The following is a 21,607-nucleotide window of genomic DNA, read 5'->3' on the forward strand; positions in this document are numbered from 1 at the left end:
CAAGTGACTCCGCTCTTAAGCCAGTGCTCTCACGACCAGCGATGGGGATACGAGATGACTTCGTTGTAGAGCATCATCCAATTCTCAGAAGTATGACGGCGCATTCCCCTCTTCCCCGATGCAATCCCCAAACAGGATGAAGCATCCAGTGCCGAGATGCATAAGTGACGTTGGTATCAAAATATCCTCTCAGCTGCACGCGAATCCAAGGCGGTTGGTTGGTCAAGGGAAGTGCCGGGGACGACGCTCAACAGGGAAGAGGGGTTATGCAATGCCCTTGTTTAACTCGGGGCCATTTAAGTCTCCGCATTGCAGCCTCCCTAAGCCAGTAGCATGTCTTCCGCAATGCCTCTCTGACTTCTTACGCTTCCAAGAGACTCTGAATGCTGCGTTTGAAGAGAATAATCTACCGTATCTATCAAAGGTCGACGGTTGTTTATCAATTGTTGTGGTTCAAAATATGCTGAAATTTGGATTTTAAAGGCTCGAATGTACCGAATAACCCCGAAACTAGTCCTCAATGACAAAGATTTGGGCCCCACCAAGCCCGAATATTTCAAATTCACCAACTTGTAGGACTCTTCTACCAGCGAGTTATGCAATCACGCATCGTTGTACGAATCCAAAACGTCGGTACAACGAAAAATGTTAAATAAATTATAGCATGAACATGACGACCCTGGATGAGACAATTGTTGTTATGATCACCGATGGTGGTGTGCAAAAAGACCTGACAGGGGATAGGTCTGGTTTCCAGGTGGAAAATGAAATCAAGAGCCACATCTGCAAGCAATGCCCATCTCTACCTTCCTCCAGGCGTGAGGCTGCCTCCACACTTGCATTTCTCCCTGTGAAGATATGGCTTGAACAACAGCAACGCCTTTATAAGTCCTGAGAACCTCACCGTAAAAAAACCAAGTTTATTTGATGTGCACGGCTACTTGTACTTCCCAAGTCAACTTTTAATGCCACAGTGACGTGTGAACCTAATGCCTCTTCAAGCTGACATAAACGCTCACCACTTTACCCAGGCGAGTAAATACGAAACCTGCGTGCAAGGGGCCTTCCGCAAACGGTACTGCTGATACCACTTACCCGTAAAATGAGGAATTCATGAAATCCTAAAATTCTCTTATTAACATTGCAAATTTCGACACAGGCAGTCATCTGTCTACCGAGGTGGTGAATTCAGAATACCCGGAGCTCGCTGTATTCATTCACCGCATTTGCACTTCAAATGGGCGTAACTTTTAACCATTTAATGTCAACGCCTTCAAATGAATGAAACGCGTGGTATTGCAGTAAAGCCGACGATTTAGAGCGTTTCTGCCTCTCCCATTTGCGACCAAGGCATGTTGCATAAACACGAAACATGAATTCCCACCCAAAATAAATGACAATCACATCTTTAAAAAGAACGGCTAAAAGCCTGATACCATAATTTAATAGTTTCTTAAGTACTTTACAGTAATTATTTGTACAGATTAAGGGGTCATACTCCTGACGCAGCCATCTTCCTAGAAAGTGAAAAGGAAAAAAGGCATTCAGTGGAATGTGATCATAACAAATAGCGTATCACACATGGCATTATGCAAACACGCCACCATTCGCACCCTCGAGTATGATGTTCTCTCGACGTACTCGTCTTTCACCTACTGATAAGTCAATAATTCAAGTCAAGTGTACCCTCTTTTAACAGAAGGTTTCCTAAAACTTCCCGGCAAGTGTAATCAAATGACACCAAAATGAAATGTCACTGGATAAAGGCGCGATGGCTGTGTTACAACAAATCGACACTGCTCTACTTACAGCTGCTTCAACACTTGACAAATCTCTAGGTAGGGCGGACTCGACGACCGACGGTTAGCGTGAGGTCATTCGACGTGGAACCGCCTCCAACCTTCTTCGGCTTCGTTTTCAACACCGGTGGACCTTGGACCACTTCACCAAACTTCACACTGTCCTTAAGGTGCTCAAAACCGGTTAGATTCTTCTCTATTCTAAACACCTTCTTCATCTCCTTCTTTGCCGCCAGGCGCCTAAATAAAGATAAAGAAAGAGCTGTTTTTTCCTCATTCCCTATGACGTAAACAAAGAAAAAGCTAAGTTCACCAAAATATGACTTACTTGAGTGCCTTCCTGGTCTTTGTAGACTTATGTGTTTCGGGATCGACAAGAGGAGCCTAATATGGAGACCAGTCAAGGAGGAGGATCGCATACCTTATCCTTTTTCGCTACAGTTATCTTCACTAACTCGTCCTGTACACAACGGTTCAAGCGCCGCGCGTAGCTTTCGGCTGTCTCCTTCTCGCCCTGTTTGGGAATAATATCCGGTGGTTCCGAACGCATGCCCTTTGTATCACCCTCGTCTGTTAATGCAATTTAATTAAAGCGGATCCAAAACCAACAGTACTTGAGCTGTATCGATATGGATTTCGATGGCCTTTAATGTCATTTATACGCCTCATCATATCACGAAAACTCGAGGGAGCCTTCTGTTCATCATCATCAAAAGGATCATCATCAAATTTGGGGTCTCTCATGATGGGACTAAGAATCTGGTTGCAAAACCTACAGTGCATTGCTACAAAGGGGCGGAGCAATCTGTTTGATCTTCTTTTGCTTTCGTGATTTCAAACGTCGTGTGTAGAGGATGGGTTTAATGGGCTCGGGTTTTTTGTGTTTGGCTTCCTGCTTCATTCGCGTTTTCTTGATGCCTTGTCTCCGGGCTACGAAAAGCAAAATATAATTGAAAACAACTTACAGCGTTTCTTAGCTGGCTTTTTCATTGCAGCAGAATAGTAGAAAGTATGCGTTTGACAGAGAGAAAGTCAGTTTTGTTAAACACACTCCCTGCAAGAGAACAAGTACCGGACTAAAAACCGCGGAAGCACACTCACAGCCAAACAATAATAATAAGAGAAACTTTAGCCCATATATAACGTGCAACACACCCAAGTGTTACTCTAAATATCAAATGAAGAAAAAACCAGACGAAAGTTCGATGTAACTTATTCAACCTAATTAAATAAACTAAGCACGTGCTAAGTTATGTATGACCTGAGTTAAAGCTATAAGCTGTCGTGACAACACCGCAAAAGGGGACGGAAATAGACGAAATAGCCCACGTCGACATAAATCGTGAGGGTAGAGATTATTCTAACATCGCAATAGCCAATCAAATGCAGCACAATGCAAACAGGTCAGAAACAAAAACCTTGATAAATCCTAACACGGTTTTCTTCAATTTAAGAATGAATGCACATCAGAAGTTTCTTGCCAAAAGAATTCCTAGTCGAAAAACTTATAAAAGTGTTTTACACTATATTGCCTTAAAGAAGAGTGACCTCAAATGACTTTAGTAAAAGCACTGCATTTAGTTGCTTGAAAAATATATCCATTTCATACATTACTTCACCTAATTGAATACTTTAATGCGAGTGAGATTCGCCTGGCGGATTTACCATTCACCTGCGCATAGGGTGAAAAATATGCTTACCGTGGCACTGGTGTCTTTTCATTTCGAAAACCAACTTTCCTTTATTACTCTACGCGATTTTAATTTCTAATGTTACTGAGCCTTATTTTAAATTTACCTCTGTAAACATTTTTCGCAATGCAAATCTCTATTAGAAAATGGTTTGTAAACTTGTTACTATATCTCCTTTAGTTGAATTGTTTAAATAATGGTGACTTGCAACACTTTTAACATTTCCCCTGTACCGACGACATCTTGAACTCTGAATGAGTACTGAACGTTCTGGCCCCTCGGGGTCTGCGAAGAGTAAGTCGCGCTCGCGAAATCGGCGCTACCATAAGTGTGTACCGAATAAACGAGCTTCTTCAGTGTTTAACTTTCTATGACTTTCAGATATAAGCCTCACGTAATGCCAGTTGGAATGCCTTTTGCATGCTTTTATGTAGTTTTTGCACTGCCAAATGTATTGGTGTTTATTGTGGCTTGCCGTACTTTGTATTTTAAATATATATGATAGGACGCTTTCTTTCGTTTAACTAAAATGCGCGCAATGTTATGAAGCCACTTAACGGGACTTTTTAACATTCATCCCAGCGTTTTTCATTGATTGCTGTTTCTGATTGAAGATTATAAATGCTCAATGATTTTGGCCGTAAGAACTGACTAATTGCTTCCGTTCTTTCTACGGGGATTCATGCTGTTTGGGCTTGAAGTGCTGATTTCTATGATTGCATTTCCTGTATACTTTGTTGCGGGTTGCCTAACCTTGGTGCTAGACATATATTACCTGCAAGAATGATCAGTAGATCTCTAATTTATCGTCAACGTTAAACTGCAAAGCTATGAGGCTACTCTTGCTAAGTAGTTATAGTGGCATTTTAAGCTAAAAATGCCGTAAATGCTAATCATTTGTTTGTTTATTCATAACTAGCTTGATTGTAGTATTGGTAAGCTGGCTGCTTTGGGTGTTCGAATCAAACAAAGTTTTATGATTCGTGTTTTTTAAAGTAGATGTCTTCTGTTTTTCCAGAAGTGGATCGTGTGTTTTTTTCCTAAAAAATTAACACCATTTTTTTCTCAATTTTGTGCCAATGCCTTAAATGAAAGTTTAAGTTTTAGCTTATGTCCTGCCATTGGGGTATGTTTTGACTCTTCACCCGTACACAGCTTCCTACATTTCCACTATTGCCCCTAGCGTATTTACAAATATGTGACTTCTGAGCTCCCTACTCCGGCATGTATTCGTGTATTAGACGTTACCTGGTTAATTGTTGATCCCTTCTCCTGACTAGATATGTGCGCTGTGCGTAAGCCGATGGTGGTAAATCGCTGAGTTTGGCTGTTCCCCCGAGCCATTGGCACGCCTTTTTATTCGGTCTCGAGTACTTCCGCATTTTTTTTTTAACTCTCCTGTGTCACAATCCCCTGCTCTTTCGCATTCCTCTCTCTAACCCGTGCCATATTGTGATTTGAAATCTTCGTTTTCCATGCCTACTATTCAAACAGCGTTTGTTTAACACGCATTCCCCTTTATTTTAGCGCCTAAATCCGACGGGAATTCTGATCATGTGAGTTTCGATTTTGCGGTCCCACTTTCCCCTTGATCTGACAAGAAGTTAATATTTGTTTCTGCTGTTAGAGCGTTTCATCGCGTGGATCTCTTCACACTATCAATCACGAGTGAGTTTCCTTTTGGGAGCAATATTTGTGAGTCAAAGCAAGTGTGACATTGTCGGAGGTTAGAGTTGATTGATGTACATATTTTTCATTCCAAGCTTTTATATGAACTTGATTAAACAGATACTGATGGAGTGTTATACTTTGGGCAAGGTATGTGCAGGTTAAACTGACTGCTTTGATTAGCCAGCATGCCCATACTCAACCTGTGTTACTTGTACACCTGTTCATTTTTTGCTAAAAAGCACGTTTGCGTTGTTATATTTGTATCGTCATTAAATTCGGCAACATTCCTTCTAAATGGCCTTCTGTTTGTTGTTTTTTCAAGGACGTCAAAAGACGCGTCTCTTTCGTTTCCGATAAAGCGGAGTACAGCGGCCCTGCAGGAACCACCATCGGTGTTTGAGAAATCTCCAATTTTGGAGCGTTTGTCGAAAAGGCCGTTTGCAAAACAAGCTACGCCCAGTCCAAAACGACCTCGTAAGAGCCCTACGAATTCTAAAGATGCGAAGATCGAAAAGACTGGGGATGTTGTTTACAGCAAGAAGGATAAGTTAGGTGACGAAAGAGGTATACTTGGTACATTTTAAGGTGCTAAAGCATTGCTTCATCTAACACGAGGGTTGTTCCTTAAAAATAGATGATACTGTTGTAACTAACGTCCAAAGTTCTCCAAAGGACCAGCGTCGTTCTCGTAAGAAGAAAAGAAGGGATAAGGAACGTAAAAGGAGTAGCAAAAAACGCTTGGATAGAAAATCAAATGAGGAGGAGGAGGATGACGATGGAAAAGAAGACAAGGCAGTAGCCCGAAAAGATCGTAAAAGAAAGATCACAAAGTCTCCGATATCGGACACACTGGTGGCTGCTTACAGTTCTGATGGGGGTGATGAGTCACACCCACCTAAACGCACTTCTCCAGCCACTCTTCCTCGTGCCCACGCCGCGTCCTCACCTGTTGTGCACAGCGAACGCAAAAAAAACCTAGCTTCTGCTTCCTCCCCATGCGCTGCTGCACCCGCGCCTGTTACCAAGGTGACGAAAGGCACGGCTAAGTCAACTTGGGACTCCAGTGACAGCGATTTTGAGGAGACAATTGCCAAACCGTCAACCCCACCTTCCGCCGTTCAAAAGTCCGCTAAAACACCTGAAAGTAATTGTGGGGTGGAGAAAACGCAGAAGGATAGCAGTGTCTCACGTAAGCGTTCCCATTCGCGTGGGCGCTCTCGCACCGCCTCCTCTGGCAGTGCGTCTTCCTCTTCCTGTTCGTCACGCCGACGAAGCTATTCCTCTCGGTCCTATTCTTCTCGACGGAGGTCCTACTCCACTTCGTCTTCAGTCAGTAGCAGTAGTCGCAGTTCCTCTAGATCTTACTCCCGTCGTAGACGTAGTCGACGTCGTCGACGACATGGTCGTCGTCGTCATCGTCGGTCCTCTACTCCCTCCTCTTACTCTCGAAGCTCTTACTCCCGTTCGTCGAGTAGAGGACGTGGAAGTAGAAGGCGGAGGTATTCACGTAGCAGCGGCTCCTACCGAAGGAGATCTTCATATCGATCCTACTCCTCCCACAGCCGGCGCGGCCGCTATACCTCTTCGGAGCGATCTCGCACGCCAAACTCACGAGATGCTTCTCGAACTCCGCCTCCTCCGGTGTGTCGTCGGACTGTGAATCAACGCAACTCCGGTGGTGTCACGGCAGCTGGCGTGGTTAGTCCCGCAGAAACTCGCCTCTCTCGACCACTAGGAAACAAGGGCAGTTTCATTCGTGGCCACAAACCCTCGGAAGCGGTTGCAGCGGCAGCTAGTGCAGCTGTTCGAAAGATAACTGGACGGACAGAACCTAGTCCACCTTCTACACCACCAGCACTTCCGAAAACGGAGGAACCAGAAGTCAAGGAGGAGAGCAATGAAGAGGAGGTAGAGGCCACAAAAGAACCTGATTCTAACTACATCGGTCCGCAGGTGGGCTTTTGAGAAGTTTGACATTTAGTTTCTTGGTTTGAGACTCGCTGAGAACTAAATTTACTTACTCATTTCAGGTGCCCCCAGACATGGCCAAAAAGCTGGGCTTGAGTGTGGACTCTTCGCCGCCTTTAAAGTCGACCAATCCCACTGCACCGCCTAACAATAACAATAACGCCAGCAATAATGCTAATAGCAACAACTGGAAGGCTCATGTTGGTGCCAAAAGGAAATCCGAGAGGGCAGTTAGTGAGGGCACAAAGAAGCAGGAGGAGATCAAGGCAGATTTTATGACTCCACCCGAAAAGGATGATCAGTACAAAGGTATACTTGCCTAACTTTGCAATTAAATGTTTTCTTGGTGGTCTGCGTGTGCGTGTGGCTTAGTGTGGGTTTTATTACCATTCGCCTTAATAAGTATTTTTTGTATGCAGCTCTGCAAGAACAGGCCAAAGAGCATGTACGTCAGCAAATGCAGCTCCAGGCGAGCCAGCAGCAGCAGCTTGCTGCCGCGGCGGCTGCTGTAGCCTCTGCGGCTGCTGTCCAGCCCGCCACTACGGCGTCGGTCGCCATGCTACCTGCCACGGTCGGCCACTTCTCTGTGATTGATCAGTTGAGGCAGAGACAACAAATCTGTCTCCTGTCCGGAGCTATGGATCAAGCGTTAGCCTTGGAGAACATTATTAGGCAACATCAGCAAGTTGAGGCTGCCACTGCCTTGCAGCAGCAACAGCAGGTATAAATTTCCCCCAAGTTCAGGCATTAGGGTATTTATTTTGTGGGTAAATTAGATTTTTAAAAGATAAGTTACCTTTTTTAATCAAGCTGATAAAGAAGTCTTTCAATGTGCTTTACTACGCACCGCGTTGCTTTTACGAAGGTAAAGTAGCCATCCCTCAGTCAAAGTTTAGGTGATCACTAGTCCTAGTGCGTCTACCGAGTCATCTTCAAAGTTGTAGAGCGCATACGAGTCTCTATGCTGGTAGCATATGTGGTGTAGGCAGAACTTCCTGCAATAGGCGTGGTCAGCTCTTGAGAAAGAATACCATGGTGGCGGCGGCATGATTTCCAAATCTGATTACCCTGGTGCGATTGGTAGATTTTGACGAAGTCTATTGGAAAGTTGCTTTGAAAAGATTCACCTGGGGACGGTATTCTGTAGTGATTATGCTTCGCATACAAGTCGTCTTTCGTGGGTGAGTGCCTGGTGGCGAAATTCACTTAGTAGATGAGCACTGCTTTGAGGAATGCAGGTTAGATCAAAAGCGCCTTCTTGAATCTTCCTGATACTGCACTCTCACCACTACTCATTCATTCCTGTGCGCTTCACCAAAACGCCTCTTGTGCCTCTTGTTGGCTCCCCTTTAACCCTCTCCCAACTCCTTGTAGCGTGTCTTCTGACTGGGATCGTTGCCTTAGCAGTGTTGTTTTTTGTTCACCCAGGCCTTGCAAATGCTTGCTCTGCAACAACATCAACATAGCGCCATTATAGCAGCGCAGCAACAACAAGTTCAGCAGCACCAGGTACAATCAGCTCAACAAGCAGCTCTACTCCTTGCTGCACAGCAGCATCAAGCAGCTGCTGCCGCTGCTGCTTCCCATGCTGACAGCACCGGTGCTGCCGCCGCCGCTGCCATGATCGCGGCGCAGCAGCAACAACAACAGGCTGTTATTCAAACGATTCTTCAACAAAGACAGCAACAGGTGTGCTTCTCCGACTTACTCCCCATAGCAATATGCCTAGGACGGTTTGATACTATCTATTAAGTAGTATTTACCAGCCTAAATGAGCATTAGATTTGAGTTGGATGTTTACATTTTTTGTACCGGTGTGATTATTATCGTCCTCTTCTCTCTTTCTTGTTTACATAATCTCTAACGTCTAGATGACACCAACTGCCAAAAGCGTTTGCTCCTCCTATATGTGCGTTCCCTGAGCATGCGCTCCCTCCTACTATCCGCCGTAACCCCTGCATCCCTAATGCAACCCTCCACCCAGTCTTTCCCCTCCCCCTCTGACCCCCCTTTTGTTTATTTTCGGTCCCCCTGCCTCCCTTGTCCTCCACAGTTCATGTTTATTTTGAACCTTGCGTGCTTGCACACCCCCCGGCTTTGTTTGTCTAATGATGTCGGAGCTCATTCTTCTTTTTGCCGTTGCAACCACTATCGCAGGCAACGCAACAAGTAGATGAGTGTAGATAAAACAGTACTTTTATCTGTCCAAGGCGTGGACTTGATTCCCATCACTTGGGTTAGAAGTGCACCAACAGAAAGTGAGGTGAAATGCTCTGTCTGCATTGCCATCGCCATTTTGTTGTTGCATGTGCTTCTCTCAAATGCGGGTTGTATTGCTCACAGTTAGTTGGTGTGTGCGGCATGAAGGCTCGTGCGGCGTTGCCTTAATCGCCTTGTCATTTATCATTTCCCAGCACTTGTTCGGAACTCCCCTCTCTCACACGCGTAAATTCCACTATCCTTTCACTTCTTAATCCTTACTCGCTCTCTCTGTGTGTGTCTCCTAGAACCGAACTACTGCGGTTTGGTAAGCTCTGGTGCATTATTTAGCCCCTGTATTTCATCCAATTTCCCTCCCCCATTTAAAATTTCTCTCAGGCGTCGTAACACCTACCTCCTGCAAAGTTCTAGAGTTTTTTCATCAAAAAAGGAGTTGCAGCTCGCTAGGGTAGTGTAGTATATACGTAAGCCAGTGGTGTTGCCCTCTAATTCCCCTCCCCCCTTCCCCTCTAATTCATTCCCACACGTACACCTCGACGCTTTGATTTTGCCCGAATGAAGGAATGAATGAATGCAGGTTTGGCATTTTCTAACAACTTTTTTACTCATCCAGCACCGCATGATAAGTTGCGCCATCCCTAAATGAGTAGAATACGCTTTTACTGGAGGTCTTTAAACTCGCCTTTGTGTTGTGTGTGTGTATGTCTGTACACGTCACACAATTCGTGTAACTAGCTTTGTGGTTTTTAAACGTCATCGCGTATTTTGATCCAAAATTCACTCTCCTTTCGCACTTGTAGCCTTTCAGCCTCACATATCCACTCGTTGAAGTTTGCAGGTAACTGCTTAGTTTGTCCTCTCCCCTTTTTGGTATGTGTTGATTACCCCCCCCCCCCTCTCATTCCCACGCGTTCTCATTTTTTAAATTAGATATGTATTTGTTCATATTTGTTAGTGATGCCTCTCTCCCCTCCCCGCGCCTCGACATCGGTCTTGGTAAAACCGTTTGCACCTCTCCCCAACCCCATTCCCCTGCGGTAAAAGTCACTTTCTTCTCACCCGCTAACCACTGCAAGTTAAGAGATTATTGCTACTATTGTTTCCTAGGGCGACGGTAAGTTATGGAAGAATGCAAGCGCATGATTACCCATATTTGGCTTCTCAGATTTACGTCCTATCTCTTTCTTTTGTGCCTGTGTGTGCGTCTAGGCAATATACCCGTAATTGCAATCCTCTTTCTCACTACCACTTTCTCGTCTGTCATTTCGCCGGGAAACCCCTAACAGTTCTTTTTCTCCCTTCTTCCCCTCCCCCCTTGCTGCACGTAAAGGCGCTGGCTGCTGCGGCTCAACAACAGCAGCAACAGCAGATCCAAATGCTCTTGCAAATGAAGGTGCAGCAACAGGCAGCAGCTTATGCCACCGCGGTGGCCGCGTCCTCTGCTACACCCGCCGTGGCGCCATCCAACGCTGCCGCAGCTGCTGCTGCTCCCCCCGCCAGTGTTCCCGTAACGACGACTGCAGCAGCAGTAGCCAACACCAACTCGACAAACGGTGCTCTATCAGCGTCTGAACCGCCTACTGGCTCTGATGCCACCAATTCGCAGTCTCCCACGATGCTTGCTGCTATGGCTGCGGCACAGAGAAATCAAGCATTCCAACAAGAGCAGCTTCAGAAACAGATCAATGCGGCCGCTATGGTTTCCGCTAGTGTGAGTTATTGCGATTCTCCGCGTTAACGGTGTTAGTCAGTATTCCCACGCTGCTTCCACCAACTTTATATTGTTTCATTTTGAAGGACTAGCGAGCTTTTGCTTGACCATGTGGACACTTAGATCGGTTACGGGAACATTTTTAGTGACAAAAAAGTTTGCATTTGTAAAAGGTCTTTGTAGGACTGTTTGCAAATGCGCGACCACTCCGAGAAGAGTCAAAAGTTCACGTAAACCGCTCGCCAGAAATTTGCGCAGATGGCCTTAGTAAACCTCGGGTTCGTTTCATCTTTACTAGCCAGTGTGTACTTTAAATGCCTTTTGAAAGCTTTCACGTAGTGACAGTTTAAGGGTGTGTCCGGTCGTCTATTATTTTTACTTGGTGTGTAGTCATAGTCAAAGAGGCGGTCTTGAGCGATTTGTCTGGCTTTTGAGTGGATGCGGGAGCGATCTCGGTTGATGAAAAAGGCAAGGCATTCACGTGATTGTTGTACTTTTGTTAGGTGCGAGAACTTTGAACTTTGTGCAATGTTTCGTTGCTAGGCCCTGTAAGTCCCTTAGAACGATTGGGTGGTAATCGGGTGAAGGTTACGAAGATGCATTAAAGAGAGGTGGTTCCTGCCCACAAAAACGGCTTTTTAGCTTCAAGATGGAACATCTTGCATCTGCTATTGCCTTAGTGGTAATATACGAGCCAGAGCTCAAGTACTGGAAGCTTACTCTGCGCTGTGGCATCGCCAACGTAGGCGACGCGTTCGTACCTGCAGTCGAAGGCGCTCAACGCGGTGTGGGTTCGTGTTGCGGGAGTTTTAGGCTGCTCGTGACAACTGAGGTCGGTTGTAAAATTTGAGGTCAAAACTTCACTCTGGTTGTGTCCTCACATTAATTTCTTCAATTCTTTTGCGAATAAGGCGTTACTTCCGCAACTCTCTTCCAAGTTGTACTCGCAGTTCACAGACAGGGAAACGTTCCATTTCGACTCCATGTTGAGGTGATTTCGGTCCATGGAGGAAGAAACCCCACTTCTACAACCTGACGTGACCGTGATACCTCATGCTGTGTTCTGTTGTCGTTAAGTCGTTTCCAATCTACCTAGGGTGTTGTTTTTTCCTCCTAAAAATAGTTACATTTTCTCAGGCCGTCGATGCATTCGCTTTAGGTGTAGACTATCCTTTCGATAGATCAACATGTGGGCAAAAGCGGGTGATTCGTGCCTCGTCTTTCCACCCACTGGGATGGAAGGAGGGGGGGGCAAATGCCTTGCAGGTTTGGTGTGTGCGATGGTCCAGCAGGGCATGATGGTACACTCTTGATGATCGTTGATTTCTGTCGTTTCGGTAGTCACACTGACGGTTGCCAGTTGGCCATGCCGGCTCTCAAATTAGGCGCGGGAGTCGCGTGGAGTGGGATGGGCTGGCGGGGTAGGTTCGGTTCACCAGCCTGTTGATGTAAACGTGGTGCCTCCCGATGTGATATGTTGTTGTTATTGTTCGGTAATTTCCAACTCCTTTTCGACCGCTAATCTTTTGTTCTCTCAAAATCGCCTACAATTCCAGAGGTCACTGCTTTATTGGATTCGAATAAATTAACATGTAGTTGTGCTTCCCGCTAGTAATTTGCATGCACAATGATTGAAATACATTGCATTGCTATTAATCCTTCTTCACTCGTCAAGAATTTCGCGTCTTTCCTTGGAATTGCGTTTTTTGTACAAAGGTCCACCTCTATCGAAGTGGGTCAGGAATCCTTTTTTTTGAAGAGGAGTGGAAGGAGGGCAGAGGTCCCCCATATATTTGCTCGGATTTTTGCCACCCACGTTTCTCCCCGTATGCCCATTAATTCACGATAAAACTTAATGGGATGCCAATTTTGCTTTGAATGACTGCTGGTGTAATTTTGCCATTACTTTCCAATTTCATTGCAGTCATTTCATTTTCAACCTGCAAATTTTGAGGTAGTGGAACTTTTCGGCACTGCTGGGTGTCTGTTATGATGCACCAGTGCTCCCGCCCACATTTGGATTCTCCTGTCTTGCAAATCCGTTGTATGCAGAATTGACAGCTTCCATTCACTCGTAGGGCACTGGGGCCAATTTTGGCCCTCGCTAGGCTGTCCTCTCTTGCCTCCGTGTTCACGAGCGTGTCGGGAATGAAAGGAGGGTATTGTGAATCCAGGTTCATCTGAGTGACTCACTCGTGGGAAAAAACGCGCATTCATTTTAGAGTCGGTACGGAGGTATAAAATGCTTTTTAGTGTGTGCATTTCTCCCTCTTGCTAATTTAATTTTACTGCTAGAATAAGGTGTTTTGGAAGCGTGTTTGTGAGCCTTCATTTCGGCAATCTGGGTGGGAGCGCGACGTTGATGATGTATCCACCTGCTTGTCCTCAACTGCTTTGTCCGCTTCTCCAAACCCCTTGCTGAGTGTTAAGGTCGGAGGTCTTAGTCCCCTCTCTTTTGTGCAGCTAACCGGTGGGGTGGTAGAGGCTTTACTCCGACCTTGTTACTAACTGAAGGCATCACATATGCGTAACGCTCGGATTTTCCCACCTCCCTCCATCACCTACCGTTAGGAACTGCTAGGTTTGGACTTTCGCAGAATTGGGGATGCCATTATTACCACCTCCTCCGTTTTAGGCCACCGGGATGGCTTTGACACAACAGCAACAGCAGCGTCAGCAGCTGCTTGCCCTCCAGGCGGCGGCTGTGGCCGCACAACAGCAACAGCAGCAACCCGCGACAGCTCCACAGCCGGCCACGTCACCCAACAGCCTCTCGTCCGCTGTGCAACAGCAACTCGCGGCAGCCGCGCTCTACCAGCAACAGCAGGTGCAGAGTCAGCAGCAGCAACAACAACACGCGGTCGCCTTGTTGTTTGCTGCTCAACAGTCCCGAATGCTTCGGCCCTCGTAGTTGAATCTTGCGACTCTATGGTCTTTCGCCTCCGTGTACATATACTGTCATTGCAGTACTGTCTAGCAGAGTGGTCCCCCATTCATTCATTGTTTGCAGTTTGTCCTCTATTATTATAGCGATGCATCGTCTCGTTGGAGTTGTTGCTACTCCCTTTCACACACCCCATTCACCCATCCTCAAATATCGTGAATACTATCCGCCCGTGCCGTTTTGGACTTACTCGAGCGGAGTCCTGCTAGTGGACGCAGTAGCTCACTGCGTGTAAAAATTGACGCGAATTCCGTCACTCAGGTTGGATTTTTGACATGAAAATCGAGATGTTGGCCAGTCTGACCGAGTCATGATTTGTCCTTTCAGCGGGTTAAGTTTGGATGATTCATGCCCCGTCGTTCTACCCACTGAGGGGGCAAATGCCTGAAGAAGGTGATGCATGCGGCTACCAATTGGTGTATAAGGGTGGAGGCTTGGCGAGCAATGATTCCTGCCATTTAAGTAGCCACGCTGACGGATTTCGGTTGCACTGTCAGTTGAGGGGCCAGGTGGTGCACGTGCTTAGGCGCTGGGGCTAGTCGCGGGAGTAGGGTGTGTGGGGGGGCAGGAGAGCAGGTTTATTTATTTTTCGGCGTGGGCTGTCACATCGCAGCACCCGTGGAGCACTGAGCCGTTTCTTGGTGTGACGGTTACGATTAGCCGTCGTCTCTGTTGTAGAGTATCCGTAACGTTTGCGGCATCTGCATTGCGAACAAACCACAGTCCACCAGCAAGTGTGGGCTCCGCCACCAGTAAAAGCCAGAGAAGGCAGCGGATTACGGCGCTAGCGTTGGTAGGCCCGTTGTTCTTATTTACTCAGTGGGCATCGCGTGTTCCTCATTTTGTTGTCAATTAAAATACCACTCAGAATTTCATACTTTACGCTTGAAGGTGATTTAACTCCGCTAAGTTTGAGCAGTAGTGTTGTCCAAATGCTTGCGCAGGAACTGTTGCAGTGACCTAATATATGCAAATCACAATGTTGAATTATACGGGCTCTTCAGATGGTGAAGATTACAAACCACTTAGGGTGGTGGATCTCAGGTCTTTTGCACATCGACGATAAGGTAACGGCACATATAGTGCCTCAAGACTTCCCTGAAAATGGCACAGTTCTAGGGCGCAGTGTATCACTTCAACATACAAGTAGGTTTAGGGCTACTAACATGGCCTAGAGGTCAGCTCACACAGCGAAAACACAACCCCGAAGACACAAAGTGGCCATCTGCCTAAACCGAGAATTAAATAAACACGGTGAAAACTGCAAAAAAAATAATGCCCAAAGGAGCTGTAAGGCCCCTAAAATGGACGAAAAGCCGTATCACGGTGCAAAGTTCAACCGACGGAACTGAATTACCCTTGCGGACATGCACACCGCTGTGCAAATCACCAGGATCGCAATAATAGATCTTCGCTTGCACCCAATCACAGCTGTGGAGGAGAGGTAGCCTCAATTGAGCCTTTTGAATTTGTAGTATGAATTTCACTTTTGATATTCTAATCCACATGGTATCTGCAGATTCAGAACATGCATCATGCAGAGCATGTGTGGCTTCAACCATTTATAAGATCATAAAAATCTTGGTTTTGATAAGTTTAGTAATTTTCACTCATTTGTTATATTTCTTAATTTTTTGATTTATATATTGTTGTAGAAGGTGCCTGTCTGGGCTGCTACTCAATAACCCGTGAAAAATGTTAATGTTTTAAGCACTTCATTTTTTAAGGTCACCTTTGACGCGGAGTCTATTCGAGGAATGGTCGTTTGTGTCTTTGTTGTGTACGTTGGAATTCTAGTCGTGAGTTTAACCCTCACTTATTTTGTCACTCACTTTGTAGCATGTTGGACGGCATACTTTAGCGTGCAAAGATATACTAAAATTGTTGTGTTGACACTTCTCCCTACGAACTCTTTTAAGACTGGTTTGTTTTAACTCTTTTGACACTTTACAATTTGCGGACTTCTATCCATTTTCTAATGATTGCTTAGCGTTCTAATCTTTGGCGCGATTTATCTCGATTCTTTTGCGGCACTAATGCTGCGATTCCTTATGGGTTTTTCTCCGAAACTCTTTAACTTTATGGGAAGTACATTCGTCACATGTTTTTTAGTCAAGAAATGTTGTTACTGCGTGATTTTGTCGTAAGCTTTTCCTTATCCGCCTGAACTAAATTCGATATTTTGGTGTAAGTTGAATGACAGGGTTGACTGCCTCGTCGGAATGTGTATTTTCTATCGAGTTGGAGATCTTTTATAGGCGCCTTGTGAGTACCATCCCTTTTAATTTTTTGTGAATTGCTAACCGTTGGATCTGCAACGTCTTAATGTATTTTACCCGGTTTGAAGTTTTAAACTTTTGCTTACTTCAATGGAAATTCTCCCACTTCTTAACACCCTCCCCATTTTACTCACCTACTGTCGTATTTGGTCGCTCTGTAGCTTATTGTTGCTCATACAAACCTGGCTAACTTTCTCATTTCTATTTAATATGGGAGCTCTTTGCGTTTCACTGTGTCACTGTTATTTCGCGCACATTTTTTAAATGTGCTTCCTTATTTTCCATCGATTATTCTTGCTTATTCATCCTAATTTAATAGGAAGCATGCGCCATTTCAACAATACTCTGCGATCTAATTAAATAATTTCGGGGCGCTTTATTGCCATGTGGATCGAAATTTAATCAGCTTGTTTTACTTTAATTGATTATGGAGTGAATAAAATCCTGTAAATCGCTTTCTTTGCAAAAAGGCGGTGCAGTTAATTTGTCACTATGCACAACTTTATTGCAAAAGTGAGCTACTCGGGATTTTTTGGTGTGGTTTTTCTCATCAATTCAATAAATTTCAAATGCGATTGTCCCCTTTGAAATCTCAACTGTTATTTAGTTCAACTTGTCCTAAGCGCATCCCCAAACATAGTTGGTCCAAGCTGGATACTAGTCGTTGGTCTCGTTTTTCCTTGAATCAGCGTATTTGGTCGTAGCCATAAGACTGGACGAACACCCGGATTTGCATGCTTGTTTTTTATGTGTATCTGTTCCAGGGTTAGCTAAACCGTCCAGGGCGTACTGTCTTTGTGTTTCAGTCAATCGCCACGAAATCAGTTATTTACGTTTCGTAATCAAACCTTTTTCGTCTTATGTTCCCAAAACAGGTCTCAAATAACTTAGGCTTCTGACCTTGCATCTATAATGAAGTTGGTTTGTGCATTACTTAACATTCCTCCTCTCAATACACCTTGAATTGTGTTGATTTATCCAAACCCTCTGATCACTCGCCTCATTTGGTCCCTATTTATCATTTCACTGCATCATGCATTTCAAATATTGTTTCCGGTAAATGGAACAAGTCATTATCCGCACACTTAGTTTTACTTCTCTGCATTTCTCTTCCTGTGAGAATTGGCGAAAATTTTGGTAGCCTTAGGAGGTGAAGTTTGCCACTTTCTTCTCATCATACCCCATCTTTTTATCTTCTCATTATCGCTCACAACTCCCTCAGTCTCGGCCTGCCCCCTTTCCTGATCGCACGCGATGCCACTCCATCCACCTGTTTACGCGCTTTTGAACCCCCACATCCTTGCCCATTCCTTTCCCTCCCCATTGGTCGAATCGCTCATGGGGCCGTCGCGGCGTAAATAAGACGGGGAGGTTACTCAAATTTGTTTCTAGATCACTTTGATGTCTTAGGGAGTCTAGATAGTCTTTAAATCGGAAATGACTTTGTCTTACGGATGTTGGTGACTGATTCATCGAGTTATGATTTTATGGTCATGGCTTCGCATACGCCTCCGAGTGGGTGTTTATACACATGCACAAACTTTTCCCGTTTCACTATAAATTCGGTAGTTTAAGTCTATATCCATTTGTTATTTGACTCCTCATCTACTACTAAGATCTCTTTCTGCCTTTTGTGCTTTTCTGAATCTCATGTTACCGGCCGTTTACCGTTTAAGACTGAGTTTGTATGCACCTATTTTGACTGTTTACTTTTTAATTTACGCGCGTAGGTCCTAATGCAGTAGTTGTCTAGCGAATTTCCTTAGGGAAAGCATCTTTGTTATTGTCTTAGTAGGAATGTCGCCGTTTATGGCTTCTTTTTAGATTGATCCGGGCCACACAAGTCTATAAGTAGATCAGCAAGAGCAAATTGGCCTACTAATCTTGATCCCTCACCAGCGCAGTTAGATGGCAGAAAAGGCTGTTGCTCCAGTTCCCTGTCTTCGCTCCCACGATCTCTCACGTTTCCAACCGCCTGCGAAGGATCAAGTACCAGGCGATGAGGAGATTTTGCGTCTGGTTCAGCAAATGCCCACCCTCCTCTATCCCTACGAGGAAATGGAGGCGGCGGAAGGAGAGGCAGCGACAGCAGTGGCGACAAAAGGGGTGGGATGCAAATCTTTCCGTCTTGTAGTTCCGCCCGATGTGGATCCCGCCTCCGTGGCTTCCCTGGAGCCCTCGTGGTTTGTCAACATCGTCGTCACTATCACTGATCGGAATGGCTGTGTCATCTACCATGAGGCGTGAGTTTGCTTGCTTCTTCATTCATTTATACGATCTTTCATTTATCTTTAGAAGTAGAGAAGTAGGGATTTGTGTGTTCTTCAGAGTTGATTAGTAGTGGGGACGCCTCACGAATGTACTCCTTCTACCGAATCCCTTCAGAATGTGCTGAATGACACTAGCCTCAAGTCAGACCACTGTCAGTAAATATTCGACCTTTGGGTTACACCGAACAAATGTGGATAAGATCACTTTTGATCTCTTATCCGGCTTCCCTACCATGCTCTGTGACTCGTTTCAAAGACTTCATCATTGTTAGAATGCTAGCCTGAAATCATAAGCCCTTCTCCACAGGATTGAAATCGTTTACTACAACAGACGGAATTATTTTAACCACCATGCGCGCTTATTAATCGGACTACCTCCAATGGCTTTGTTTACCGCTGCTTTGAGCCGCCCATCTTGTTGTTTCTAGTCGGCAGTAATGCTATCATTTCATTGGCCGATGACTCGACCAGGCCATCTCCGATATGTCAGTCGTAAATCAGTGCGTACGTTTAAAATATTGATGATGATCCTTTACCTTAATCAAATTACCCAAGTTTCTTTTAGGATTCTGGACCTCATATCATGTCACGTGATCTTGGATGTAGTTTCGGACGCCCTGATTGGAACCTCCATTTAATTGGTTGTAGCGGGGGCAAAATGCTATTGAATTCAGCGTACCTATTTAGCTTTGAAATTAATCCTGGGGACGACATGCTAGGAAGATCCCGAATATCATGTCATACTGAACCCTAGGTTCAATGCCGGGCGCTCTGACTGGCCGTCGCGGGGTTCAAATGCTGTTGAGCCCGGCGCCTAGTTGGCACCAAAATTAACCTTCGGGACTAGATCCTAAGCCTTACGTATTTGGCACTAGTGTTATTTGTAGTCCGCCACGAGGATTGGGAGGATGAATCGCGGGGAGCCTCAAGAGTCCGTTGTTTTTTTGACTTCACCCTTTTTGGGTCCATTTGAACAAGATCATTGTCCTTATTCCTTGCTGTAATGTGTGCTGCGTGGTAATCAAGTCCAACGATTGTGCTATTTACGGCACTTGGTGATTTCAAATAGAGTACAATGCATTTCACACCTTTTATTTCGTGTGTGTGCGTGCGTGTGGATGGGCTTTTGGCCTTTTTTAGTGAGAATTAAAACATAGGCCGAGATGACTTAGCGAGATATGGGTTTCGGTGTTATCCCACAACCGGAGCATTACATTCTTACGCCGGCAGATCCTCGTTTCTTGGTGAATATTAGCTTGACACGCAACTTCTAACCACTGTAGGCGAAATCTATCCAAGTATACACGTACTGCCTACGTAGATGTGTGTATACTGAGCGCTTTCTTTTCATTTATGTGATTTCGATCTCTGCATTCCCATAAAAGGCTCCTGCGAGTTTTCTACGCGGTATTGCGGGTACGTTTGGTTTCGGGGAATTTCATGTCTTCCCGCGAGACTATCTCTTTCTCTTGCCCCCTCTCCTCCTCCCTTTGTACGATTTTCCGCTGTTTTGAGCTTGCCACTTCAAATCGACTGCTAACAAAACGTTTAAGTTCCACACTGTAGGGCACAGTTCTCACATCCATTATATTGAAGTTATTCCCGTATAGTTCATTCAACACAGCGGCCTAAAAGTTTATCACTGATTGTGTTTGTTTATCCACCTCTCGCACTGAATGGAGGAGTTTCTAGCGCTGATGAAAAGCGCTATCCATCACCTCCTACCGCTACCGTCACCACGATCTGTCGAAAACAACTCACTCCATACGCAAAAGGTGACGAATCGTGGATTAAAGCAAATCAAATCTTGCACAGTCGCCCCCCTTTACGCCTTTTACATATACAAGCATCAAGCACACACTTTGTGCCTCTGAAAGTATCTCTCTGACGGAGTTGTCACCGTGTGGGTAGATCACATGTTATTCCCAATTCCCGTAACCTTTGATCCAGCAGATGTGAGCACCAGCTTCTCCTTCTCCCTCTCTCCTAGCCTCTTCCAACAGCTCGTGCGTGCAGTGGTTCATTCATCCGACCCATCCGTCCGGGATTGCTCATCAAAATTTTTTTTTCACTTCCTATGAGTCACACGTACACACAAGGTGACTAATGGCCCTCCGTGTACACATCGACGTTACACCGGAGTAAAAGAGGGAGGCTGCGTTTCCCCACGCGCATTCGTGTTTATACCACTCTAGGGTCTAGGCTGGTCCGGTGGGCGTTCGAGACAAGTTGTGACTTTTATGGTTTCGCATAACATCCCTGCTACCAGGGTCAATCGTATACCTGCCACGCATTTTCGGATGCTGGAAGGCTTGACAGTTTAGTTTAGCTATCTTGCAACAGTCAATCTGCCTCAGTGAATTTGCATCCAGCGTTGGTGATTGTGTTCCCTGTTCCCGCAATTTTACGGCAGGTTTGTTATCTGCCGATCAGGCATTTCACGCGCTTGTTGAATGCTCACCGAAATGACTGTCGGGGCCGTAGGTCGATGATAATGACCACGGCCGAAATCTCCCTACTTTTGGATCTCCCATCACATTATCGCACTGTGTTTAGTGGGCTCTTTACGATTAGGAATCTACGATTTTGAGGTTTTTTGTCCACAGCAAAGTTCATTTTATTACCAAGCTCCCGTTTCATGCACGTACGCACTGGCCACCATTGCCTGCCATCTTGATTAACGGTGTCTGGAGCGGTCCGTGATGTGCGCACCGGCTGTTAGTGTGTAGAAGGGCACGTTTGCCACTTTACTTTGCGTCCAGTACCGCCAAGGTAGCATGCTTTCGTGACGTCAAATTAAGTAAAAGTTTAATTTGACCACTCCAGAAATCCCTCTCCCCTGTTACTGCTACTGTTTCCTTCATTTAGACACTTTCCCAAGAACCCATCTTTGCGAGAGGGCATTAAGAACTTCGTCGACGTACGCTGGGGCGACTTTGTCCACCCTCCCGATGCGGATATCTGGAGTCAGCATCTACTTGAAGGCAAGTCCACATTTACATCTCCATGTGCCTCTCACTTTTCTTCTTCCTTTCGTGATTTTTACGCCTGCCT

The 21,607-nt window shown here is 45.4% G+C and overlaps 3 protein-coding genes across 3 annotated transcripts in view; 2 read left to right on the forward strand and 1 right to left on the reverse strand. All coding sequences in view use genetic code 11, as the record gives it.

Annotated features, from left to right (window-relative positions):
• Positions 1-1,484: 1,484 nt before the first annotated feature.
• Positions 1,485-2,789, reverse strand: EGR_09167 (Coiled-coil domain-containing protein; the record flags this gene model as incomplete). The annotated part of the gene is made up of 7 exons (XM_024498416.1): positions 1,485-1,517; positions 1,850-2,039; positions 2,128-2,183; positions 2,221-2,369; positions 2,414-2,550; positions 2,576-2,729; positions 2,765-2,789. 7 exons carry the CDS (start codon positions 2,787-2,789, stop codon positions 1,485-1,487), a joined length of 744 nt encoding a protein of 247 aa, XP_024347159.1.
• Positions 2,790-3,744: 955 nt separating this feature from the next.
• On the forward strand, positions 3,745-13,971 carry EGR_09168 (hypothetical protein; the record flags this gene model as incomplete). Its single annotated transcript, XM_024498417.1, has 12 exons — positions 3,745-3,818; positions 5,484-5,725; positions 5,796-7,114; positions 7,192-7,438; positions 7,549-7,850; positions 8,558-8,818; positions 10,680-11,060; positions 11,710-11,892; positions 12,242-12,361; positions 12,446-12,529; positions 13,356-13,538; positions 13,696-13,971. The coding sequence occupies 12 exons, from the start codon at positions 3,745-3,747 to the stop codon at positions 13,969-13,971; spliced, it is 3,672 nt and encodes a 1,223-aa protein (XP_024347160.1).
• Positions 13,972-15,371: 1,400 nt separating this feature from the next.
• The window catches only part of EGR_09169 (hypothetical protein), a gene marked incomplete at both ends in the record, with an annotated part of 28,406 nt that continues 22,170 nt past the window's right edge, over positions 15,372-21,607 (forward strand). Inside the window, 4 exons of the mRNA XM_024498418.1 lie at positions 15,372-15,448; positions 15,716-15,803; positions 18,192-18,526; positions 21,422-21,519. Of these exons, the coding sequence (XP_024347161.1) occupies positions 15,372-15,448; positions 15,716-15,803; positions 18,192-18,526; positions 21,422-21,519 (598 nt within the window). The remainder of the gene's footprint in view (positions 15,449-15,715; positions 15,804-18,191; positions 18,527-21,421; positions 21,520-21,607) is intronic.

The sequence above is a fragment of the Echinococcus granulosus genome (assembly GCF_000524195.1).
Source record: "Echinococcus granulosus chromosome Unknown EG_S00135, whole genome shotgun sequence".
Classification (NCBI taxonomy): domain Eukaryota; kingdom Metazoa; phylum Platyhelminthes; class Cestoda; order Cyclophyllidea; family Taeniidae; genus Echinococcus; species Echinococcus granulosus.